Raw genomic sequence first — 26,364 nt, forward strand, 5'->3', positions numbered from 1 at the left:
GCAAGGCCAAGTTTATAGGCAGGATGTTCCCCGACTGGCTTAGGCAGAAGAGCCTCCTCAGCTCAGCCCTTGCAATGGACACAGTCCCTGGATGTAGTATGGCTCATCACCATAGTAATTTCTAAGTGCAATAACAACATTTACGGTAATGTCCAAGGTCATTCACGGCTTTCCCTCTATTACTAGCACACCGCATCTGCTTGTTTTGCTTTTGTTTTGTTTATTTACGAGATTTCTGACCCACCCTTCGCCGTAAGGTCCCAGCAGGGCTTGTTTCAGCCATGGAATCCTACAAGTAAAAATAAGTAAAAGAAGCAAAACAGATTATATGCAATTAAGTAAAAGCAATTTCAGGCACAAGCCGCACAGTATGGATAGCTCAACCACAAGAGGAGAAAAGCGTTCCTGGTGCGCTCGGGTCATGCTTGTGGGCTTCCCCTAAGGGGTGTCTGGCTGTAAGAACCTGATGCTGGACTAGATGGGCCCCCTTTGGCCTGATCCAGCACTGCAGGGCTCTCCTGCGGTTCTTCATGGTCATCTTTCTTTGAGACCTAACTCGGCCCTAAAACGATCTCCACCTTGCCTTCTGCCCCGCATCCTGCCCCATTGTTCTCCTTTCAGATAAAGAAGGGTAGGCTGACAGAGGAGGAGGCTCAGCCTCACTCTCCCGAAAGATCAAAGGACCATGAAAGCTTTCCTTGGGTGCCAATAAGTGCGGAGAATGGGTGACGGGAGGCAGCCCTCCTTTTGCAGCTATAAGAAAGGTCCCTGAGCCGGCAGGAGCAGAAGCCCCACTGACACCCCCCCTCGCCTCAGTCCGGTTACTGATTGAGCCCAGCCACTGTTCCAAGGGGGCACAAAGCAGGTTGCCCCCTTTCTTTCACTGGCAGGACTCTTGTGCAAATAAAGTTCTTTGGCTCCTGGGCTTAGCTCTAAACCGAGATTAGCTTGAATATTTACCTGCCAAGAAGACCTTTCTGGCACGTCTCTCAGCTACTGATTAGCGACGTTGCTTTTGCAGCGTTGCTGCTATCTGTTCCTTGGAACAAGGGGTGAGAGATGTTTAAAAAATGAAAAATGTTTCAGGGCCAGTCAGCACTGCCTGCATGGCGGAACAGCTGACATGGCTTGTCGGCACCCAGGCTTCCCACCCTCCTGCCAGATCCTGGCCTGGCAAAGACTTGGCCCAGCTCATGCTGCCCCCTTTCTCCTCACCTGGGCTCACTATAGGCATTTTATTTAGGTAACCAATTTATTTATAGACCACTTTAAAAAAGATCTCCAAGTGGTTTGCAAAGCAAAATCAATAAAATCAAGACTAGAATGCAAATAAAGTGTGTGTGGGGGAACATATTGTCAATAAACATCTGTTTGGCACTGCTGATCTGCAATGGGCTGTAGCTCAGTCTGAAAGCATCTCCTTGCCTGCAGAAGGCCCCAACTTCAGTCCCTGACAGCATTTCCAGGTAAGGACAGAAGCTGACAAAGACACGAGATGATAGTATTTCGTAACCTTGCCCACTTTCTGCCCCACTTCGTTGGCTGCTCTGTGTGTGTGTGTGTGATGGCAAATGCTAATAGACAATGTCCTACCATGCTTTTCCTGTATACCACCTCATCAGGGAGAAAGGGGGTGAGGAGGTGGGTCAGCACTCGGTGCTTGGTGATCTCTGTGTAATGTGCAGCTCAGGCCTTGAGGACTGGTAGCTGAGGGTGTGACCTGACTCAGCAAAGAACTTTGGACTTCAGAGCAATGCAAGGTGACATTCATGGTCTCTTGTGATGGCCATTTCACAAATGCAGCACATCAGCTGGTGAGCAGAGTAGCTTAGATCCTACTTGTTTCAATGAGGCTTACGGATTATAATTTCCATGCTGGATTGTGGCCCCCATTAATTAGATTTAGGAGGAGGAAGAGGGTTCCATCTGGGTTTCCTGACTCAGATATGAAAAAGTCCTGACTTGATCTTTCCTGCAATGAAATGCACATGGTTCTTAAGTCAGATCTGTGTTGCTGAGCTACTGATTAATCCGAGGCTGTGCTGGGCCTTTTCTTAGGGTTCCAAATGCAACAGGTGCCTCTTCGTCTTTCCATTTGCCATGCAGGTTAGAGTCCACCACTGAGCTATCTCGCCAAATCTTTATCTGAGCAATTGCCCCAAAGAGCATGCCAAGCACATGACACAATGGCGTGAACATGAGGTGGATCCTTCATCTCCCCAGTCCCATTCTGGACTCTTTTTTTCCCCTCCAGAGTCCAGACCTAGCTCTGCAACCCCCACTTCTGAGGGGTGGTGTGGGTGGAATAAACTAGTTCTCCTACTTCTGCCACAGCATGGCTAGTGGTCAGGAATGATGGGAGTGGAAAACCAAAACATCTGGAGGGCACCAGGTTGGGGAGGGCTGGTCCACATATTCCATTTTTTTTACCTCAATGTTCATTTCTATGCTGCCCCTTGCTGTCCACACTAGTGGACAGGGTTGGATGGAATGCATCCAGAATGTTTTGTACAAGACTTCCACTTTTGTATGTACTGCAATTTCAGTCTGTGGGCACCTTAATCACTTCAAAGGCAGACAGAATTGTTTCCTGGCTGCGTTTTGAAGCAGGTCTGCTTTCGGTTGGACACATGTCCTTTCCCCACCGCTGCTTTCAGGACCACCCACAGCAAAGTGTTTGGCCAATCACTGTCTCTGCCTGAGCCTATAGCAAAGTGTTTCCATTGGCCACACCTGGAAGGGCAACTGGTTGATCGCCCAATCAGTTGCAAAATCTGTCTGAAGCTGATTTTTTAAAAAAACGCACTTGAGCTGATCCAACTGGGTTTTAGATTAAAAAGGGGCAGGGTTTGAGTAGGTTGTGTGCCCCCCGTTTTCAGGAAAGAGAGGTGGAGATGCACTGGAACCAGCAGAACAGGAAGTGTCTCTCTACCTGTTGTATCTCCCAGGTACACACACCCCACCCTTTTACTGTGTAGAGATCCTGAGGTGATGCCTCCTTTCAAACCAGGCAGGTGCCTTGTTGTTGTTGTTATGTGCCTTCAAGTTGATTACGACTTGTGGCGACCCTATGAATCAGCGACCTCCAAGAGCATCTGTCATGAACCACCCTGTTCAGATCTTATAAGTTCCGGTCTGTGGCTTCCTTGATGGAATCAATCCATCTCTTCTTTGGCCTTCCTCTTTTTCTACTCCCTTCTGTATTTCCCAGCATTATTGTCTTTTCTAGTGAATCATGTCTTCTCATGATGTGTCCAAAGTAGGATAACCTCAGTTTCATCATTTTAGCTTCTAGTGACAGCTCTGGCTTAACTTGTTCTAACACCCAATTATTTGTCTTTTTCGCAGTCCATGGTATGTGCAAAGCTCTCCTCCAGCACCACATTTTAAATGAGTTGTTTTTTCTCTTATCCGCCTTTTTCACTGTCCAACTTTCACATCCATACATAGAGATCGGGAATACCAAGGTCTGAATGATCCTGACTTTGGTGTTCAGTGATACATCTTTGCATTTGAGGACCTTTTCTAGTTCTCTCACAGCTGCCCTACCCAGTCCTAGCCTTCTTCTGATTTCTTGACTATTGTATCCATTTTGGTTAATGACTGTGCTGAGGTATTGATAATCCTTGACAAGTTCACTGTCCTCATTGTCAACTGTAAAGTTACACAAATCTTCTGTTATTACTTTAGTCTTCTTGACATTCAGCTGTAGTCCTGCTTTTGTCCTTTCCTCTTTAACTTTCATCAGCATTCGTTTCAAATCATTACTGGTTTCTGCTAAGTGTATGGTATCGTATGCATATCTTAAATTATTGATGTTTCTCCCTCCAATTTTCACATCTCCATCTTGGTCCAATCCCGCTTTCCGTATGATATGTTCTGCATACAGATTAAACAAATAGGGTGATAAAATACAACCCTGTCTCACACCCTTTCCAATGGGGAACCAATCGGTTTCTCCATATTCTGTCCTTACAGTAGCCTCTTGTCCAGAGTATAGGTTGCGCATCAGGACAATCAGATGCTGTGGCACCCCCATTTCTTTTAAAGCATTCCATAGTTTTTCATGATCTACACAGTCAAATGCTTTGCTGTAGTCTATAAAGCACAGGGTGATTTTCTTCTGAAATTCTTTGCTCCGTTCCATTATCCAACGTATGTTTGCGATATGATCTCTGGTGCCTCTTCCCTTTCTAAATCCAGCTTGGATGTCTGGCATTTCTCGCTCCAAATATATTAAAAGAGCCTTTGCTGTAGAATCTTGAGCATTACTTTACTTGCATGGGATATTAAGGCAATAGTTTGGTAATTACTGCATTCTCTGGGATCCCCTTTCTTTGGAAGTGGGATATATATTAAACGCTTCCAGTCTGTGGGCCATTGTTTAGTTTTCCATATTTCTTGACAAATTTTAGTCAAAATTTGGACAGATTCAGTCTCAGTAGCTTGTAGCAAGTCTATTGGTATGCCGTCTATTCCTGGTGATTTGTTTCTTTCAAGAATTTTAAGAGCAGCTTTCACCTCACATTCTAACATTTCTGGTTCCTCCGTGAATGAATCTGTCATCCTGTCATCTCTTTTATAGAGTTCTTCAGTGTATTGCTTCCATCTTTTATTTCATCTCGGTCAGTCAGTGTGTTCCTCTGTTGATTATTCAACATCCCTAGTCGTGGTTTAAATTTCCTTTCATTTCTCGAATCTTTTGGAATAGGGCTCTTGTTCTTCCCATTTTGTTGTCCTTTTCTATTTCTGTACAATAACTATTGTACCAGGTGCCAGTCAGTGGAAATAAGGTTCTTTTCTTTGGTATTGGGATGGGGGAAAGATGTGTCAATAGGAGCCACCCTCTGAAATGTCACCATACACACGACTACCTGCCCCTCCCCTCAAAAAGTGCACAAAAAGTCAAAGCTTCCACACCAGTTGGAGCCGAGTTATTTTTACTTATCGGATTTTCTGTCATATGGGGATATTCCAGATTAAATGTTTGAAAAGTGTGGCCTGGCAGTTTGATGATGATATCACATGGATGCTGTAAAAAAAAACGTGCGGGTCTGAGCAGCACTGATTCCACCATAAATTCCTGTCTGGAGGTGCCCCAAAGTTTAGCCCCGACCTGGTGCCAATGACAGAGTCCTCGGGAGGTGACCCAGACACCCTGTGAGGGACAGGCAGGGCCCCTGGAAGCAGTGCTGAGGAACCCCTGGGGTAGACCTGGTGAAGAACCCTGGAGGTGTGAGAGGAGGTGGTGGTGATGGTGGTGGAGCCACCCACATTCTTGAGAATGCCGGCACTGAAAGGTCTAGATCCAGGCTAAAGAGCAACATGGCATGTATCTATGGAGCCAGAGTCATTGCACGGCTTGTGAGCGAGGAGTCTCCTTATGAGCAAGGAGTCTCTTCATTAGTAAGCAATCCCTGAAACAGCTGTGTTTAGGGAGTGGGCTAAAGGCCTCCCTCCGAAGCCTTCCCGCAGCTTGCTGGGGTGTACTCTGCCTAGTCTTTCTGAGGTATTGATCCTGGAGGCTTGTCTGGCCTTGCCTCTGGATCACATTTTGGACCAAGCCCGATTATCCATGCTTGACGGTCGGTTGCTTGGGCTGGGCTGGGCCTGCACCCCTTCCCGCATTGGTGAGGGTTTTGCGCAGAGGCTTACACCTCCAGTGACTGAGCCACGAGCCCCTGAAGACACCCGCTGGAGTCTGACAGGTGGCAGCCTTACTCATGCACCTGCTCCATAGAAGGCAGAAGAGTGGGGCACTCCATTGCAGGGAGTTGCCCGAAAGCCTGGGGCGTCATTCATTTCAGGGGGGCCTTGCACAGAAGAACTCCCTGCTGCATTATCTCCTCTTGGTTAGCAGGAGGAGGAGCATCAAAACATCTCAGACTGTCGCTTCTTCTGTAGGATCCGACTGACTTGTGTCTCTTTCCTTTGGCTCAAAAGGTGGCCCATGGACCCTTATCAGTAGCTGGTCTCTGTGTTGCCTTGTTGGTGGGAGTTATTTTGCCTTGTTGATGCTTCTTGCACACCTGTGCAAATTAGTGTCAGTGAGGAACCATTTGTGGCCCTTCCACTTCAGCAGAATGTTTCAGAATTTTGCTGGGCGCTGCTGCCCCAACACCAAAGAAAACCAAACTGGTGGCCAGGCCTTTCTGGCCCTGAGGGAGGACCATCAGGTGGACTCCTGAGCCCGGCATCGCTCTGGCTCCATGCATTGAGAACTTATTAAGCTATGGAACGGGTGTGTTGCCAAGGAAACGCATGAGCCATTAAGCTTCAGAAGCAGGAAATGTCATATGGCTGTGTAAGCATCTGATTCCGCCAAGCACCAGGCCTGGCGGAGAGAAAGTGTATGAGTGTGTGGTGGGGGTGAAACCTTACCTTTTATCAAATGACAACATCCTTTTAGGACACCTGCAAGGAAGAGCGTTTCCACTAGAATTGTTCCACACATGCTCCCCTGCATTATGTGATTTTGTTGTTGCGTGTGGCACTGGATGCAACAGGCAATCAAAACCCAAAACGTCCATGCACACACACACACACACGCTTTAAATTGTTGCAGTGAGAAAATACAACATTCAGCAACTGGGAATAAATTAAATATGACAAAGATTAGCAATTTGTGTGAATCCATTAGAATGTGACAGGCATCTGCCTTCTTGGGTATCACCCACTGTTTTCACACATGATTCTAAAACCTGTATTTTCATACCAAGGATTATTTGGCATCACATGTTACTGAAGGCTTTATTCCATCTGCTGGTTGTGAAATTCATTTACTCGGCAGTAGCTGTTCCTCCACTGAGAGGATAATGATATTAGCTGGTCATATTTTTATTGTTTGTAGCCAATGGCAATGATGGGTTAAATATATGCCAGAACAACATATAGTGTTAAGAGGCAGTGTGACATAGTGGTTAGAGTGTTGGACTGGTGCTTGGGAGACCCAGGTTCAAATCTCCTCTCTGAGTGACCTTGGGCCGTGTCTCTGTTTTGCAGCCTAATCTATTTGCAGTCTAGCCTGCCTCACAGGGTTGTTGGAAAAATAAAATGGAGTGGAGCAAAGCTGTATATGGTGCCTTGAGCTCCTTTGAGGAAAGATGGGATGTAAATGCAGTATCTAAATTAAATCTTCCCTGTATTCTGTTATCATCAGTAGTTCAAAATGAGACCCACCACCCTATGCAATGGCAGCCTGAGTGCTACATGAAACCACAGAGAGCTGCTGCCAACCAGTGAAGACAGCATGAGCTAGATGTATCAATGGTCTGGGTTGGCAGAGGGCAGTTTAGTCATGCAAACCTTCCTGCAAACCCATTAAGCTCTCTTGGCAGACTTAAAGGGTTCCTGCTGCATTTCAGATGCTGCTTTGAGGAAGCTGATGGGAGTTTCCTTTCCAGGAGGGCCTCCCTCTTTTGTAAAAGACACTGTACTCAAATCTTTGTCTTTTAAATAATCTCGTGGTTTACATAAGAGATTTCATGTGGGTGACCTCATCTGCAAGGTTTCCAAAGCCTTTTCAGTTGCCTTGATTTAGGCTTAGGGAAATTCCTTCTGCCAAGTACACCTTCCGTAATCAGAGGGAGAGGCCTGACCTCGTGGTGCCTTTTTGGCTTGCCTGTTTTCCCAGCGGCTGCGGTATTTGAACCCTGGTTTCACAGGAAGCACCTCCAGTGAACGAATTGCTTAAATAAAACTCCCCCATTCCTGACCACTGGCTGGGAGCTGCAGTCGAAGGACTCTGCCCGACTGGAAGAGCGCTCCCGGCCGCAGCTGGCTGTAGGCTGCTGTCAGTCTGGCGTCGCTCGCCCAGCACTGCCAGGTCTTGCCAAATACACAGGAGCATTGCTGGGGAGCACTAGAAACTTTGGCCCCAATAGTGGGGTGCCCCCATAAGGTGTCTGGGACAGCGTATCCGCTCTTGTTGTTATTATTTAAATCTATATCCCGCCAGTAGGAGCCCAGGGTGGTATGAAGCCAGAGCTTTTGTAGGGAGAGTAAAAAAGGGGGTTTCCTTGATAAACCTCATAAAGGACAAATTATAAAGTGAAACACGGAAGTCTTCTCCCCGTGGGGGCGGGGGGAGAGAGAATGAGGAGGAGGCAGAAAGCCCAACACAACTGTGCTTTGCTGCATCTTCCTCTTTAAGGGACCAAGTGGGGAGGGAGAGCGATGGAAGCTGGAAAGCTGATGGCGGGGCGGGGGGCGAGGCGGGGGAGAGATTATGCCTACCCTTCTGCTGTGACCTGTCAGGAGGGTGTCGGAGGGCAGGAGAGCAGGGACCCTTGGGCAGCAGGGTCAAGTCAAGGCAGCAGTGAAAGGTGGCATTAAGGGGGCTCAGCTAAGCTGCACCAGGCCAGATTGGGAGAGGAGAGAGTACAGGCAGGCACCCCATGGAGGCTTAAGGAGTGGGTCAGAGAGAGTTCAGGCAGCAGCTACTCTGTGAGGAGCAGGCAAATGCTAGAAAAGCCCCCCCCCCCCGGCCTGGGGCTGATGGGAATTGTTGAACCAAACATTTGAAGGGCAGCAGGTTGGGGAAGGCTGTTTTTTAAAAAAGGTACCAAACCCTGATGTTTTCTTCCAGGGAACCCCCGATATGTGGCACAGCAGATCCCCAGGAGGAGTCTGGACTCCAACCACACCAGGGAAGGAGAAAAAGCCACCTGATCCGGAGCCAAAATACAACTCACTGCCTGTTGGTGGAGCAGAGAAGAGGCATTGGGCCTTCTCTGTTGGGCCTGAAGAGGGTAATGAACCTTCAGCACATGCTCATGGATCTCCTGCAGCAGATCTAGCTTGGTCCAGAACCTCAAGAGCAGGAAAGACCACCTTTTCAGGTCAGTTGGCAACCCTAAATTCTAGCCTGGCAGCCCCAGACACCCAGATGCAGGTCTTACCTCTGAAATGGGCACCGTTGCCCCCGTTTTCAGATTCTGCTTTGGGAATGCTATTGGTCCTTTAGCGGCCACATGCTGAAGGTGTTCAACCACAGGATGAGGCCCCGTGGCTTGGAGTTTGGCTGTTCCCAAGGAAGAGACCAAAACACGTGGCCCTTTTTATATAACGGCAATCAAAGCCATGCATGAGCAATTAAAACGACACCACTAATCAGAAAACAAAAAAGCATTAGGCAGCAATCCAAGTTCCAGCTTGGAAACGGGCAAGAGATAAGCGTCAATTGGCCACTGAATGATTGCAGCTCCAATAGGGATGAATAGCCAGCTGTTGGCATGGCTCTTTAGCTGGTTACAGGGGGACTGGTGCACCTTCTCTTGGAGAGAGCGGAGGGCTGAGTCAAGCTAGGCATGGAGCCGGGAGATAGCCTGTTGCTGCTACTGCTGCTGCTGCTGGTGGTGGGCTTGATAACGTTCCTGGCAGTGCTGCAGCAGTTAAAAGCTTGCCCCGGCCCTCCCATTAACCCAAGAGAGACAGCCACCTCAGGTGGCAGAAGCATAGGGGCAAGAAGTAGGCGGAGCTGTGTATGCCACCTGGGCTCCCCACCACCCCCTCGGTCAGCCTGCTGCTCCTACAGAAGGCAGCTTCAATGGGTTCAGTTTGGCTTCAGTACACGGGATGGCCTCTGGCAGCAAAATTTCTTGGGCTGGCCCTGACATTGGGGTGGTGGAGAAATTCGATTCAGTTTGCATTTCTGGATGATTTGAGCTCTTCTAGATAGTGCTTTGGGGGTAGATTTTGCTACACTTGTCATTATTTTCTCTCTCCCAAAATCTATGCAAGGAAAGTCTAGAATATTTTAGGCGCCAGCCAGCCGGAAAACACTCTTATAAATCTCGTGCTTAAGCTCTCTAGTGCTTTGTTTCAACGCTGTAATCAGAATCCATTTACTCATCATCATCACCATTGTGTGGCCATTGTGTGTTACAATCCACTCCCTTCTTTAGGCGTGCAGAATCCACAGGTATCTTGTTCTTAACTTGCTTACTCATGAAATGCTCGCACACCGCTTGCTAGCGTCATTATCAGCCCATGAAGAGGAAATTGAAAACAGTCAAAAATATAAGAAGGGAGAAACCTCAGAAAACAGCCTGGGACAACAAATACGGTTTTTTGAACAGGTGTTTAAAGCATCCAAGCAAGCAAATCTTCCTGAGACAACCAGTTCCTGGAATCTCTTTGGTTCCTACAATCATTACCAACTGCTGATCAAGGCAGAAAGCTGCTTGAACAGAATAGCTAACCACCCCGGGCGATTGTTAAGTATCTGTTAACATGACATATCTTGACACAAAGAGGAAGCGTCACAAAACCACGATAAAGTCTCTGGCTCTCCAGCATTCATCCTGTTTCAGCCTTCCCCACTGGCCGTGCTGGCTGGGGCTGAGGGGAGTTGAGGTCCAAAGCATCTGGGAGGTGCCACGTTGGGGAAGGGTCCATTTAATCCCCACTTTTTCCTTTTGGGGATACTTTATGAATGTTTTTGTTAGGGTGAGTTGCGAGGGTTTTCCAGGGTATGGAGCTCCTTCCGTTATCTCACAGTGGGAGATGCACCTCCTTATCTTTGCATCACATGTACAGGAGCATAAAGCACCACATGATGTGCACAGCACTACACTGGGTATGTGGGGAAGGCCAGGTTCCAGGTTCAATGCCCGGCAGCATCTCCAGGCAGGCCTTGGGGTGTACCCAGCCTGGAGTCCTGGGGAGCAGCTTCCAGCCAGTGTATGTAGACCATACTGAGCTAGATGGACCAACAGTCTGACTCAATAATAGGAGTTTTCTGTGTTCCTGTGTACCTTGCAGCTGTTGTAGAGGCTTATTATGAAACTGTTGCTGCTAGGATATTATTCACCACCCTTTAAAACAAGAGACTTTGGCCTTTACATCAGTGGACGATAAGCATTTGCAGAGGGAATGAACGGACTAAGCAGCCTCCGGCAACCTAAGTGGTCTCCAGCAGTTTTGCTTTCCCACCATAAGCTACATTTATTTATTTTATAAATATATTTGTATACTGCTATTTTGTTAAAAACATCAAAGTGGTTTACAACAAGTTAAAAAGTCAGCAGCCATCATACAATGAAAGCGTTAAAAATGCAATTAAAAACAAAGGTGAACGACAAAGACATGTCTTGTTGTAGAATTGCAACTGACTTTGAGGACGCGGCGCAGCCTCCCAACCCCGGTGCCCTCCAGGTGTTTTGGCCTGCAACTCCCGTCAGCTGCAGCATCACGTGGCTGTGCTAGCCAGAGTCAGTGGGAATTGGTAGTCCAAAGCATCTGGGGCCTACCAGGATGGGGAAGACTCGAATCGAGGGTATGGCAGATGGGGTAGAGAATGGACCCGTGAATGGAGCCAGGCTGCGTAGATGGCGATCCCTGGTATCAAAAGGCAGGTGCTTGGAAGTGTGCCCCTCTCTTCATCGGGGAGGTTCTAGAGGGCACCTCCCAGGGTGATGACTGCGCTTCCTGAGGTAGACACCAATATGTTTCTGGGGGACGGAGCCTTCTGTCCCATCTGAATCCAAGGCCGGTGTGGTGGTGAAGCTACTCGCCTGTGGAGAGACTTCCTATCTGCTTCCCTGACCAACGGCTTCTAACGGTCACTGCAAGGGCTCAGTTCCAAGAACTTTCCCCCAGAGCTGTCAGCTGCTCCCTGATTGGCCGCCATCTCTCTTAGAGGGCGACATCCCAGGACTCACCGCTGCCCCCAGGCCTCCTTTGGGGTCCATCGCTGCTTGCTGTAGGGTGGGAGTTGCTAAGGTCATGAGGAGCAACACTGAATTAAGGCAAGGAGAGGCGTGACGGAGGCGAGCCTCTTTGTCCCCACCAGGACACCGCGGGGTCCATGTTTAGGAACCTTTTGAAACAGTAATTTAGAAAGGAAGCATCAGCCTGAACGAACTGGGTCAGTGACTCCTTCCATGGCGAAAGGGGCTTGATGTTAATGTTGTGGTTGGATCACGACGGTTCAGGGCAAAGCTGGGATTCTGCAGATTTATTCAGAGGGAGAAATGACCAGTTTAAATCTGGCCCTTAAAAAAGGTAAGAAAAGGAATGTCCGAGTCCTCTTTGTGTCAGGAATATGTTGGTATGTAAGTAGACCATATTGGGAAGCCACTATTAGTTGCCAAATGACCATAAAACCCCAGTTTGGCCTGCTCTTTTATCGTTAATAGCAGCCTTTCACAGAAATGATACCTCCAGCTGAAGCCTGTCATGATGCGAAGATAAACTTTATAATCTGCTAAGGTCTGCATCTCCAGCTGCTGTTAAAGGCACAGGTGCACTGACCAATTAGAAGATTGGCATCTGCCTTAGCTCCAGCTAGGTTTTTTTCTTCTGTCGGGGCTCATGTGCCACAGTTGCACAGTTAAGTTGACAGAGGACATTCCTTCAGGCATGGAGCTAGATTCGGTATTGGGAGAAGCTTACCTGGTTGATGATTCCTTCCTGCTATGCAGCTTTTTAAGGCACCAGAACCTTGTCAAGAAAAAAAGTTGGCAACCCTTGTTCCAGTGAAAAAATATGAACGTTGGCAAAACAAACAAAACCACCTGTTTTCATTTGTCCTGAGGATGAATGAAGTTAGCAGGGCTGGCCCAGAGATGTTTTGCTGCCTGAGGCAAAACATCAGATGGTGCCACCCCCATCCCCCAAGTCAAGGTGCGTTGTACCCATGGTCAGGCTAGTTATTTTGCCATCTGAGACAACTAATCCCATAAGTGCCTTTCCCACTTGCTGGTAGTGTAAATGCAATAACAACATGTTAAATCTCTAGTGGTTTGCTGCCCATCCCTCATCAGCTGCCTGAAGAGGTGTCCTCAACCTGCCTAATGGCAGGGCCAGCCCTGGAAATAAGGGCGCCTACACACTCTGCATTGAAAGCACATGACTCCCCCCAAAGAATCCTGGAGACTGTAGTTTGCTAAGGGTGCTGGGAATTGTAGCTCTTCGATGAGTAAACTACAGTTCCCAGGATTCTTTGGGGGAAGCCATGTGCTTTCAATGCGCTTTCAGCGTAGGATTGTTACTTGGGCTGCATACCTCAAGCAAACAGGTATTCTCACAGTACCATCCTAGGTATGTTTATTCTGGCATTAGTCCCATAGCGGTTAGTGGGGCTTACTCCCTCCTAGGAGTGCTTAGGATTAAAGCCTCAGTGAAAGGATTTATTTATTTATTTATTTATTTATTTGGCATTTGGTCGCTGCAGTTTAATGATTGCTGTTTATTCAGCTCCTTCCCTGTTCTGCTGCCAGTCGAAATGTCTCCTTCACCAAGGTAAGCAAACTTTGGCAAGAGTGTCTCTCACTGCAGTTTGCAATGCTCAAAGAATGGGGAAACATTTCCCAAAACCCAGGGTGGGGTTTGAGGAGGAGGAAGAAGACAGCCCTTGCAATGGCTGCAGAGCACGTTGCGCATCTCATGTGTGGCTCTGCGTGGCAACTTCAGTGACTTGCTTGCCAAGGAGAATTGCTTTGGGTGAAGGGGGGGCAACTCTTTTCCTGAGTGTCAGCCCCCTCCAGTGTTCAGAATTCTGCCCACACCTTTAATTCCTCCCTTTTGGATCAGGACCCTGTCCATAGGAGCATAGAAGCAGGGCCGGCGCCGGGCATGACTGGGCCCACGGCACCGTAGCCCAGTACCCCCCAATACAGGTGACATGGGGCTAATAAGCCTGTCCGTGTACCCCACCTACCTCGTGTTGTGTGAATGACGTAGATGGTGGCAGGAAGCCCCCACTGCCATTGTGGGTGATGGCCGGCATGCACGCACAGCTTTCACACTGATGGGAGAGGTAGGTGGGGCGTGCATGTGGGCTTATTGAAGCCCGTGCTGTCTGTATTGGGGGGGTGCCTGGGAGCTCCTTCTCTGCGATCCACAGCAGGCCATTTGTAGGACCTGACACTGCAACATATCATGGAACAGGAGCACCACCCTCCCATCCTAAGGAGAGGCTCTTCAGGGGCCCCTCTGGGCCGCAAGGGCTGTCGGCCAAGGCCCAACCTGGCTGCCCCTCTGGCGCTGGCCTTGCTTAGAAGTATCCTTCAAAACAACCAGAATCTATTTTGTATCCCAGAACCACATTAATGTTGCATTAGTAATTTGTGTTTGGTTTCCATGTTGAGGCAGCAATTAGTTTTGTGAAGGTGTTCTTCCGCCGCAGGTCTTTGGAGGCATCTGGCTGCTGTTAGAGGTGGATTATGTCAGAATGGTAAACCCATGTCAGTGTAGCAAAACCAACTGCGTTTTCTCTTCACACCAAACCTGTAGCCATTGGGGGGGAATGGGGGCACCCCCCCAAGCTGGGCGTCGCTCCCCTGCCCTAGGATTTTTGGGGAAATTGTCTTTTTATTTGTGACATGACAGACAATGGCATCCTCCATTTAAAGAATGGCAACTTGTTTTAACAACAGGAGCAATTTAAGAATGGGACCCTCTGAAAAATTCAGTTAATTGGTGGCATTTGAACAGTTAAATATTAGAATTTTGTATTATGGGCTAGAGGTAGACTTCACCCTTGGACTTTTCTTTGCTTTTCATTTTCAGTTGTGCTGCCTGCATAGCCAGCAATAAAGAAGCATGCTTGTTTGCCTGCAGTAAGAAGTAAGTTTGTCAGTTATTCTAATGAGCAGAGCAGGACTAACAGGGGAAAATAAAGAGATGCCTTTATGGTCCCAGGGGATGGTCTGAAGGCACCTGAGGCCGCCCCCTTGCTGAAGCGAAGCAGGTCTGAGTCTGGTCAATGCCAGAATGGGAGACTCTCTGGGAACCACATGCATGCTGCCTTGGGTTCTTGATGAAAGAAAGGCAGGGAATATAAATATAAGAAAACAAAGTGATCTGAAAAAATGGCTACCATAAGTTACCCTTTACTCTTTTAAAGCTCTCACTATACTCACAATCATACTGGCTATATTTTCTTCTTTTTCTTGAGTACTTAAGGATGAAAACAGCCCTAGGGGAGTAGAAATATTGCTGTGTACACTACAGTTATCTGGCTGGCTGGCTACTAGGCAGTAATTCAGGTCTAAATTCTAATTTTCCCATCATGTGCAGCTCAACATGAGGCCTTTTCAGGGTTTCTGGATGAAAACTCAATGCAGCAACCAATGGGGGGGAATCCAATTGCTTTCCACAATTAGTTTCCACCAGTGAGGGAAGGGGGATTGGCTGGCACTATGTGCCTCTCCCCCAAATGCCCCACCTGGAAAGGAAGGCTTGCTACAGGGCAGGATCAGATGGCATGTTTTTCCAATGGATTATTTCAGACAAATTATTTCAAAGCCACAGACATTTGACTCCCACCTCCCCCAACGTGTTCAGTGGAGGGCAAATGGGGCACTGCCCTGTCTGTGTCCCCAGTCAGTCACTCCCCATCTGCCTGCTTTCTTACTTGCAAGCAGTTGGGGCGGTGGCCGTGCCTGTGGCAGCTTCCTCTTCCCCCTCCTCAGTTGCATGAGCTGACTCTGCCTCTCATTGGCTCCGGCTCCACCCACAGTCTCCGCCCTGCCCCCACTCCCAAAGGGGCAGCAACCTCCACTGCATGTGCGGTGTCCAAGATGTGGGTCCCAAGATCCCTTGCAAGTGCCGCAGAGGCTTCTGGGGCACCCCTCTTTGCCACTGCAACCGGGACATCTTCACACGCCTTGCGTCTTCACCGCCACCACTACACATGATCTGCAAACCTTCCCCACAAAGCTCAGACTTCTGAGAATTGTTTGGGTTATTGGACTGTTAACTGGAATTCCAGCAACACAGTGGGCAAAACTGTGAGACCAAACATTTGTCCTGATGGCCATTTATATTTATTTTATACTTTGTGGCTCCATAAATCTCCTTTCTGCTCTTTTTCTGCTTCCCTGGAATGCCATGGCACAGCCCTGCCTAGCTGGGAGCAGGGATGGCACATTGAGGCAAGGATGCTGCTCATAAAACCCTTTTGGGGGTCCCAAAACCTTATGACGCTCCTCTTAATCACCCAGGATTTGAAATAAGCGCTTCTGTCCCAGCCAGAGACCAGCCAGTCAGGAAGAACCACTGCAGGTGAGTGTTTGGATGCAGAGAAGCTATCCAGGAGTCAAGCCACTCCTTCCCCCGCTGTCTCTTGCCAAGCCACCTGCTCCTGGACTACAAACACGTTCAGCACAGACTGCTGCAGGGCACAGGAGGATGGAGCGCCAGCTAGGACTTGAGACATCCTAAGAAGCGAGATCAGAATTGCTCAGTTACATATTAGCTCCCGTGGAAGCCCAGGAGGTCCACGGGAGTTTATCATTAACTTGGAGACATTGCCAGCTGCTATAAGGAGCTGAGTGGCAGAAGGGCAAGAGGCACAGGGGACAGCAGGATGGAAACCACGACGGCAGTCACCGCCACAACAGCAGCCCCAGAGACACAGCGCATTGCCATTGACAACCCTGCGGACATTGTGGTCATTGTCCTGTACTTCTTGATCGTCCTGGCGGTGGGAGTATGGGTAGGTCTTGACTTTTCTCCAGTTGATGCCAGCGCAGCTGCCAGGCTCCCGACAACCACACTACAGAAGGTGGCATGTTGTAAGAAATTGCTTTTGGGGGGAAATTGACATGGGAGGTGAAAGGCGCTGCGAGTTTGCCAGTGAGTGCCTTGGACTGACGGAGGTGTGTCTGTGGGATGCTTGGGGCTCCTTTTGTTTTCAAAATCTGCATGACACTGTTGGCATCAAAGTGCCAGCCTGTATTTCCCTTCCCTTCATTTAAACTGGATTTACCCGTTCTGGGGAAAGCCTGACAAATTAAAAAAACCCACACCTGTTGCCACCAGCCTGTGTCCAAGAGATCTTACCTCCGTTTGCAGCATGAAGCCCCTGCGTGGAGGCCAGCTGCGTTGCAGGCTGGGGCAAGAGGGCAGGTTGCCCAGGGCAGGGATGAAGGGGAGGCTGCTGGCATGCGGATGCAGGGGCAAAGCACCCGAGAGAGGCACGAGGAGAGGGCAGGAAGGGCGCCGTGGAGATCCAAGTGGCAGGGGAAGGGGCCTCCAGTGCAGAGACTCGCCTGCTGCAGGGGCAACGATGGGGTCAGGCAGAGGCAGTGCAGAGTGGCCCATTGGGGCAGGTGCAGCAGACCAGTCTCGTGGCCCTCAGACTCCCCTCCCTCTTACTTCCAGCCACTCTAGTGGCTGCCCCGGTTGCCAGCGCCCCTCCCTCCTCCTCCGCCTCAGCGTTGCCCCTTGTAGAACTCAGCTGGGGGGAGAGGGAGGGTGGCCACACCAGCCTGTCGTGGCTCTGGCTCCACCCGCTGTTTGGGCCCCCTGCCCTCCTCCCCAGCAGTCCCAACAGGCTGCAGCTGCCACTGGATAGAGGGAGGGATATTAGGGTGATGGAAGGGGGGAAGCTGTGGGAGGCGGGCCTCCAAGGAAAGTGGGGTTGGTGCAGCATTTTCAGTCTTTTTGGGCAGCTTGGAAGGTTTTGCAGGGACGTCCGCTCTAGACGCTGCCTGAGAGTTGGCAAACGCTCCGTGCCCAGCAATGCCCGGCAAGCAGCACCTCAGCGGCGTCTGGTCGTGGGCCTTGTGCAGTCCAGATTCTCCGTTCGGTCCTTCAAGGGTGCCACAAGCCACGGCCAAGGGAAGCATGGGGAACCGGGGCTGCGCTTGAGTGATGCAGCTGAGGGCGGCTGAGAAGCCCCCAGGCTGGCTTGGGACGAAGGACGACTAGATGAGGCTTGGATGGCAACAGGACGGCAGAAAGCAGAATGGACGGGGTGTGGCTGGGCCCAGGCCTGGCTTTTGCCTTGCAGGCTTTTCCCCTCAGGGGTCAAACTGGGGTGGTGTGGTTATTTAGTGGAGAGGCAAAAGGCACTCTGCACATGCTCAGTGGTAACACTCCCCTTTATTATTTCCTCATGGCATGAGTGGCTGGCAAACGACAGCTAAGCACCACAGGCGGAAAGCGGTCTGCATGAATAAATTTGTATAAATGTATTTGGATGCCCATTCCCTCTTCCCAGAACACTATAGTTCTTGCCATAGGGGAGGAGGGTGAGCAGAGAATTTGCAGCACCTCGCCAGCCTATAATTCCCAGGATTCTTTGTGAGTGGCATAAAACCAATGTCAACTAATGTTGCTCAGCGAGTGACGGGAGGTGTGAAACGGCCTTCCCCATCCTGGTGCCCTCGAGATACTTTGGACTACAACTGCCATCAGCCCCAGCACATCTGCCTATGCTGAGCTGGGGCTGATGAGAGTTGTAGTCCAAAGCATCTGGAGGGCGCCGGGTTGAGGAAGGGCTGCTCTAAAGGGAGCTGGGCAGATGTCAGGAGGGACCGGCCAAAAGCTTGACGAGGGCTTTGATTAAGAAGCGGGCACTGAGGAAGTTGCAAGGCAAGACTGTGCTTGCCGCCTGCGTGATTTTATCAGATGCCAAAGGCTGTCTTGTGCCAGGAAGCCTGAGCCTCTGTCCACCCCACATCCTCTGGCTGTGGCACAGCACGGATCCCAAGAAAGGCAGAGGTGACTCCCTCCTGCTCCTGTGTCATGACAAGTGACACCCTTGGAGGGCTTTAAAAGAGGATTAGACCGGCTCACGGAGGAGGAGGAGGAGGCGCCTCTAAGCGGCTGCTAGCCAGGGTGGCTGTGCTCTGCTTTCGTAGTCAGAGGCTGGGTGCTTCTGGGTGCCAGTTACTGGAAGCCGCAGGAGGGGAGAGTGCTCTTGTGCTCAGGTCCTGCTGACCGGCCTCCCCACGGTGGGCATCTGGCTAGATGAGCCCCTTTGCCGGACCCAGCAGCCAGATGCTGCTTAAGGTCTTGTTCCTGGATCCCCCACGGCCGTGCCTCTGCCCTTCCCTTGAGGCAACAGGGAGGGGAGCAGATTTGGGCAGGGGGGCACAAACAGAGGGAGCTGCCTTATCCCGAGTCAGACTTTTGGTCCATCAAGCCCAGAATTGCCAGCACTGACTGGCAGCAGCTCTCCAAGTTGTCACCCAAGAGTCTTTCCCCAGCACTCCCTGGAAGGGCTGCTGGGGACTGAACCTGGGACCTCCTGTGTGCAAAGCAGACGCTCTAACCACTGAGCTATTGGCCATTTTCTGACCCAGGTGCCAAAACATCTTGCATTGTCCTCTCCACACTTAACATCCACCCAGTTATACAGTGTAGCCCTCTAAGCCTGTCCATGGCAGCTCCTGGGTTTCTCACATCCCAAAACAGGGAAGGCGAAAAGTTGAGTGAAAAAATATAATCAAGAATTATGGGGTGCTAGAAAACAACGTTGCTCTTGCGAGAGGCATGGTTTCTTTCTTTCTTTCTTTTTCTTTCTTTTTCTTTCTTTCTTTCTTTCTTTCTTTCTTTCTTTCTTTCTTTCTTTCTTTCTTTCTTTCTTTCTTTCTTTCTTTCTTTCTTTCTTTCTTTCTTTCTTTCTTTCTTCTTTCTTTCTTTCTTTCTTAAACCTTGAGGACTAGGTGCATGCTTGTAAACTCTTTTAAAGTGAAGAGAAAGCAAGGCTCCACAGGATATGGCTGCTTCTGAGATGTTAAGCCACGTTTCACAACTTGGTTCTGGGTGTCATGGTAGTGATTTATATGGTGGTGTGTCCTGTTTTGTTCTGTTGGTTGGTTTCTGTGGACACACAACTGCCAGGACACCATCCCACAAGCAGCAGCGTAAACTGACTTTCTGCACTGTTGCTCTCCATTGCCAGGAGGCAAACACTGATTTGTCTTCCAGGATGAAAGATGGGCTCCATGGATTTGGACCGGCTTGGTTCAAAGGGCCAAAACGGTCCCTCTGGCTTTCCACTGGTGATAGATCCAGCCGCTGCCACCCTGGTGCCCTCCAGATGTTTTGGACTACAACTCCCATCAGCCAGTGTGGCTGTGCTGGCTGGGGCTGATAGGAGTTGTAGTCCAAAACATCTGGAGGGCACCAGTCTGGGGAAAGCTGCAGTGTGCCCTCAAAGTCGGCTGCAGTTCTGCATATTGATTGCATAGTGCTGGTCTGTGCAGTCATGCATAGATATGCCAGTCTAGAGGAGCCCAGGTGGCACCATGCCATGCATTGCATTCCAACACATGCCCTTCAAACCATCTAAATGCCTGTTGAACAGGAACACTTGGCATTCCAGAGGGGCGGCTGTTTGGATCTGTTGCAGCTAAAACAATTGCAAGTCTTTTGGCACTCAATAAATGTGTGCCTCTTTGCTCACCCTTGTGGGGCTTAACATTAACATTAACATTAGCGCTTCAGTGATGGATTTGCATAAGGGACAGCTTTGGGATGTTGATTTGTTTGTTGAAGCATTTGAGGGGCTGTTGGATGACAGACCTCCCCGCTGGTGTCTGAACATTGTGATCCTGCCTCCCAAAGGCAACTCACAACGTGGTGGTCATTTCTGTGATGCTTCTTGTAATGTTGATCTCCCTGTGGGATTAACGCCTGGAACTCGAGAGATTATTAGGATGACTCCATATTCCCATGTCTGACAGAGCTAAGTCAAGATGAGTTTACTTTTTGTTGGGTGTTTGCACACATTGGGTCAATGCTTGGAAAGAAACCCACTGTGAAATCAGTGGACGGATTAGCATCATCATCTGGTCCATATGTTTTGTCATGCTCAGAGCAGACACATTGAAATCAAAGGACTTAAAGTGAGGGTGAGGGGTCCTTTGGTCCACTGATCTGCATGTGATGCATTCTGGACACGGTAGGTTGGTAACCCTAACAGCATCTCCCCCTTTTATTTCCCTGTCCGTTAGGCCATGTATTCAACAAACCGTGGGACGGTGGGGGGATTCTTCTTAGCTGGGCGAAGCATGGCGTGGTGGCCGGTAAGTTGCATCTAAAGACGCGCCTCCCCTGAAAAACGGTCTCTGTTCATGTCCCTCTCCGATGAGGCTGCTGCAAAGACGTTTGCAGCCCTTGAGGCCAGGCCAGGCTCATGCAGTTAGCTTCTCAACCCGGCAGGGTTTTTTTTTGGGGGGGGTGCAGGGCAGAACCCACCTCACTGGCCAACCTTTGCTAACCTGGAGTGCCTGCCAGATGCTTTGGACTACAACGTCCCACCCAGCATGGTTGCCATGATGCTGGGGGCCTCCCTAGCGCCATCTTCCCCCCCCCCCCAGAGACTTCTCTGGGAAGGATGCACTGGGGCTATTGAGGATGGACAGTTAGGTTGCTGAAGGCCGCCAGTGCATAGCCTGGCTCGTGATTTCACTCCCAGCCACCAAAATGCTAGTGGGAACAGCAGAGCCTTCCAAAAGGAACAGTCCCGGCTTCCTGGGAAGGCGAAGCTCTCCAGATCAGAGCAGCACAGAAAAGGGCGCGGGGGGGGGATTAAATGTTTTAGGTGAAATGTTTGACTTCCAAGCTTAGCCTTTAGCCAAGTCTTGTTTGTTTATTTAAAAGCATGTTTAGCCTGCTCCAAATGTGAATAGATAAATACATCAGTATAGGGTGATTAAAGTGACTTATAAGTTGAATAAGTCAGTGTAAAACAGTCTCTACAAAACAGATAATAAAATAAAGGAGCAGCACATTATTAAAGCAGGGGGGAGCCCTCCAGGTGGTGCTGGACTCCTAGCTCACAGCAGCTAGCAGGGCCAGTGGTTGGGGGCTGATAGGAGCTCGAGGCTGACGACGCCTGGAGGGCCATGGATGTGCCCCCCACCTTTGTTTTAAAAAGTCACACCATGATCCACTCAGTAGCTTTATGGGACAGGTGAGTCTTCCCTGCCCTGTGCAAAGCAGGGAAGGAGGGAGCCCGGCAGGTCTGCCCCAGGAGGGCAGAGAACTGCTTGCGAAGGGAATCCCCAGTTGGGGGGGGGGTGAGTTCAACAGCGGACTCATCTCTCATCTCCCCTTGGGGAATCTCTCTCTCTCTGTCCTGGCTGCAAAGGGAAGTGCTTTGGGAAGGCATTTGCATGCTGCCAGTTACAGGAAGGAGGGGAGGCATTCTTGTGGCTGCCCTGCCTGTTGCCCTCATCTGGCCCTGGCCCTTCCAGGAGTCAAGAGTCTTATTTTCGGTGAAGTTTTCCGGCTGAGATTGCACCATGGAATGGCAAACAGGTTCCCATGAGTGTGTGCAAACATGCAAAAAACATCAAAACACAGGCTCTGCCTGAGCTGGAAAAATCTGAATGACTCCCTCTCTCCTGCCCCGCCCGCCCCTCCATCTCAGGCACCACCAGGAGCTTCTTTTGCACGGAGTGCCACAGTCTTGCCCTCCCCAGGCTGGGGTTGTTTTTTCGAGTGGGTGTATTCGGCAATGTATTATTGGTGCAGTAACAGGGCATTCAAGGTGGACTCATATTGGTCCTTCCCCATGTCGTTCTGCTTTATGAGTTGTTCTGCGATGCTTCCCAATTTTACTGAATTATTGCTACCTGGAGGGGCACTTTTGCAATTTAGTGCAACAAAAGCAGGACAAAAAATAAACTGGAACATTTACGACATAAAAAGTTGCAGGACTTCAGCAGGAAGTTACAGGCCATGTACTCACTGGAAATGAAACAGTATGACCACCTCGAAACCTTTGCAGGAGCAAACAGTTTTTAAAGTGGGGCTGCGTATAACTGCCCTGATGAGCACAAATAATCATGGATGCCCAATGCAAAGGCCGGCAGGAGGGGGCCAAAGGGGCTCCCTCTGTCCACCAAGTTGCCCTTGCTCTTGTCAATGCAGGATGTAGGCGGTGGGTGGGGAGGAAGGAACAGGGGATTCAAAAATGCCCTTTTCCGGAGAGGCCAAGCTATTGTAGGGTGTACGACGAATGTTCTTCACCTTGATCAGGGAGATTTCCATGCGCTGAGGGCACCATTCGGGCTAAAAATCCATTCCAAGGCAAGGACCCTGGAGAAGCAGAGCTGCAGAGAAATGGGATCCAGTGTGGTTAATAATTTTCTTGGGAAAGCATCCCTAATTACCCAACATTAGCCTTAATCATTAAGTGACAGGGAAGGAGCTTAGGCCATCTGTCAGAGGGAGAGAGAGAGAGTCCTGCCCCACCCTCTCCTGGAGGCATGCACACAAGGAGGCATCCTCAGAACACCGGCTGGGGCTGATGAAAAGACGGCAATATCCGCATTGTAAGGAAGTCAAAACAACAACAAGCTGGGATGAGCTCTCTTCTGTTCCTGGGCCGCTGGCGGGGAGGCTGTGGCCTTGGCCCATCTCAGGCACCCAGGGCCATTTCAGCCCCCTTAGCAGGGCCTCCAGATGCACCTCTTGGTTGCCAACCCCCTTGTTGGCCAAGGGCAGCCCAGGGACTGCCTGCAGCTGCTGCGAACTACCTCTCCCAGCAGCTCCAGTGAGCAGCACAGCCATCTGGGGCTGGGGCTGCTGGGGGCTGGAGACCCGAACTTCTAGAGGGCACCAGGTTGGGGAAGGCTGCTCTAGCTTGTCTTCCTCTATACTTGTGAGGTGGTCCATACATGCTAGTTTCCCGGGATCTCACAGCCTGGTGATTTTAGAGAAGCAAATGGACAGCTACTTGTTCGTTGCTTCCCACCCCTCCCGGGGGCACCACTTCTATGGCATGATTATTATTAGGTTATAGCTGATGCAAGGTCTACTCAGAGTAGGCCCATTGAAATTAATGGACATAAGCAAATTAGGTCCGTTCATTTCAGGGGTCTGCTCAGAGCAGAACTAGCACTAGATACAAACCATTATGATCACTGCTACCGTTATTATTAATAGAATTATAGCCTCTCATCAATAAATATTTCCTGGGGGGCTTATAAACAAAGCAATGCAAACAGGTACTTTGTGGCTCCTTAAAGGCTAACACATTTTATTATGGCATAATAAGCTATCATAGGCTCCAGTCCACTTCATCAGATAATAAATGTCTTTGGCCGCAATCCAATCCGCGTTTACTCAGAAGTAAGCTCCATTGGGTTCAATGGGATTACTCCCAGGTAAGTATGTACTGGATTGCAGCCTAAGGAGGCGCTAAGGAGAGTCAGATGTTGAGCCCTGCTGCACATCCCAGCCGCTGCCTCCCTCTGTCTAACAGCTGGGATGGCCCTGGTTGAAGTCCTGCGATGTCTGGAGGACCCCACGTGGGTCTAATTCTGGGGCTGTGATGCTAAGGTCCCAAGGATCCATGTCTCTAAACCTGGATTGGCTGCAAGCATGTCAAAAGTGCTAATGTTGGCTGGAATCTGTTTCATGAGTGCCAGCCTTCAGCCTGTGAAAGTCTGTAACTTGTGGCATTTGTAGGCCTTCAAGGTGTTTTGTCACCCCAGAAACGGCGCCAGACCTCCTTCCGGCCCCCAGCTGAAAGGCTTCTCTCTTTTCTCTCCTTCCAGATCGGCGCCTCTCTGTTTGCCAGCAACATTGGCAGCGGACACTTTGTGGGCCTGGCCGGGACGGGCGCTGCTAGCGGGATTGCGATTGGAGGCTTTGAGTGGAATGTATGGGCTTTCGACTCGGCCATAACAACCTTTGGCTGTCCCCTGGCTTCTTAACCCTTCTTGCCCAGGGATGGTTTTCTAACTGTTCATCGAAGAGGATTTCTGGTGCTCATGGGGTGCCTGGGGGGCTCCTTCACATCTCCAGATCCCCTTTGCACAGGGGTGTCTACCCTGTGCCTCTCCCAACATTATTGGACTACAACGCCCATCATCCCTGGCTGTTGGCCATGCTCCCTACCGGGCTGATGGGAGTTGGATTACGACAACATTGGGTGGGTCACTGACATGTTCCTCATCCTCACCCTCTGAGGAAACCCACAACCCGGATCAGGCTTAGGTTGGGAATGCAGGTGTGGCCCAGCTAGGCTCCCCATGGCAAGTTGTCGCCTGGTGCATCCAACCTTGGAGGGAGGCGGCTACTAGAGGCCCAAGCCATCTCTGTGGCTAGGAGTGCCTTCTACTGGTATGACAGCTGTGACCATTTCTGGACCAGGACAGCCTGACCACAGTGGCATGCGCTGCTAACCTCAAGTCTTCATTACTGTAGCGCACTGTATGCAGGCCTGCTCTTGTATCTGGCAACTGTCTGTGGAATGCAGCAGCCAGACTGCTCGCAGGAGGAGGAGGAGGAGGAGGTAACTGGCAGCTTGTTGCTCCTTCATTGAAAGAGCTGCACTGGTTGCTACTAGGGTCACAGTTCTTGTTTAAGGCACTGTAAATTAACACAGTTTGGGCCCAAAGTACCTTAAGGATCACCACATTCCTTACGCTCCACTTCTATCACTGAAATATTCCAATGGGGCACTTCTGGTGCCCCCCCATGCCCCTGAGATACAAGGAACCAAGCCTTTAGGGCGGCAGGCCCTGCCCTGTGGAACTCGTTGCCAATAGAAGTCTGACAGAAGTCTTTCTTGCTTTCTTTCAGATGTCTTGTAAAAACTGTGTTGTTCAGACAGGCTTTTGCAATGCTATCTTTATTTGTTTACCAACAGTTTTTATCGACATGTTTTCACTGTTGTTTGGTTGAACACCACCTTGTTATGTTTTCTGTGGAAGTGTGGTTTATAAATAGTTAGATAAATACGTCCATAAATAAATAACTTCCATTTGTTGCAGGCTCTGGTGATGGTGGTAATTCTTGGCTGGCTGTTTGTTCCCATCTACATCAAGGCTGGAGTAAGTACACCCAGCAGATTGTCAGACTTCCTTATTCTTGGTTAATGTGCTGGTCTTGGCTGCTGAACCTTTTTCAGGGCCACCTTCTCTATGAAGCCTTGATCATAACAGGACAGATCTCTGCCTGCAAGGAGCTTCCAAATTAAAGTCCAAAGGCAACAGAGAGTGCCAATGAGAGGGAGAGCCAAGGGATGAAAGAGAACTTTGACCTCTTTCTCTCTCATTGGCACTCTCTGTTGCTTTGCAATTGAATTTGCAAGCCCCTTGTAGGCAAAGACCTGTCTCTTCTCATCAAAGGGATACCTGAATGTTGGTATTTTAATAGCCATCAGTGCAGTCGCAGTAAGGCCCTCAAGTAGGCGCCTGCAGCCCCTCCAGCAGTTCTGATTTATCTGGTACACAAGTGGCTTTCTCTCCTGGAGAAATGCAGGGTGGTGTCCCAGAGGCAGCTGAGCCACCTCTGGACAGCGGTTTACAACCCGAGGACTGGGAGACAAGATGCCTGGCCAGAGGCTGACCTCGCCCAGGGGGGAGGCAGCGGTCACTTCCAGATGGTCACCCCTTCTGGGCAAACCTCTCACCCATTCAGGCGTTAGGTCCCTGGCATAATAAAGTGGACCTTCATGACCCACCCCCAAGAAAGCAGAGACACTGGTATACCAAGCCCCATAGCACTCACGTGTCACAAATCTGCTTTTAAGAAAAGTGAGAGCAAACAGCACGGGACAGCGTGGGAGAGCAGCCACTGGATGGTGACATCATGCACCGCTGGTGCAAATGTTGTGCCAGAAAATTGGGACGGAGGTTGCGCAAGAAGCAGCTGGGCTTGAAG

General features: G+C 49.9%; 1 protein-coding gene across 4 annotated transcripts in view; it reads left to right on the plus strand.

The window, feature by feature from the left end:
* Window positions 1-26,364, plus strand: part of LOC133373273 (sodium/glucose cotransporter 1-like) — a 50,608-nt gene that overhangs the window by 5,786 nt on the left and 18,458 nt on the right. For 2 of the 4 annotated variants that reach the window (XM_061602799.1, XM_061602800.1), the window contains exons 3-6: window positions 8,588-8,840; window positions 20,697-20,768; window positions 24,252-24,356; window positions 25,473-25,532. In XM_061602799.1, coding sequence (XP_061458783.1) covers window positions 20,700-20,768; window positions 24,252-24,356; window positions 25,473-25,532 — 234 coding nt within the window. In that variant the 5' untranslated portion in view covers window positions 8,588-8,840; window positions 20,697-20,699. Of the gene's footprint in view, window positions 1-8,587; window positions 8,841-16,019; window positions 16,445-20,696; window positions 20,769-24,251; window positions 24,357-25,472; window positions 25,533-26,364 lie in introns of those variants that run through there. The other 2 variants (XR_009759640.1, XM_061602798.1) reach the window with 1 other exon arrangement.

This window comes from Rhineura floridana, chromosome 19 (genome assembly GCF_030035675.1).
Source record: "Rhineura floridana isolate rRhiFlo1 chromosome 19, rRhiFlo1.hap2, whole genome shotgun sequence".
NCBI lineage: Eukaryota > Metazoa > Chordata > Lepidosauria > Squamata > Rhineuridae > Rhineura > Rhineura floridana.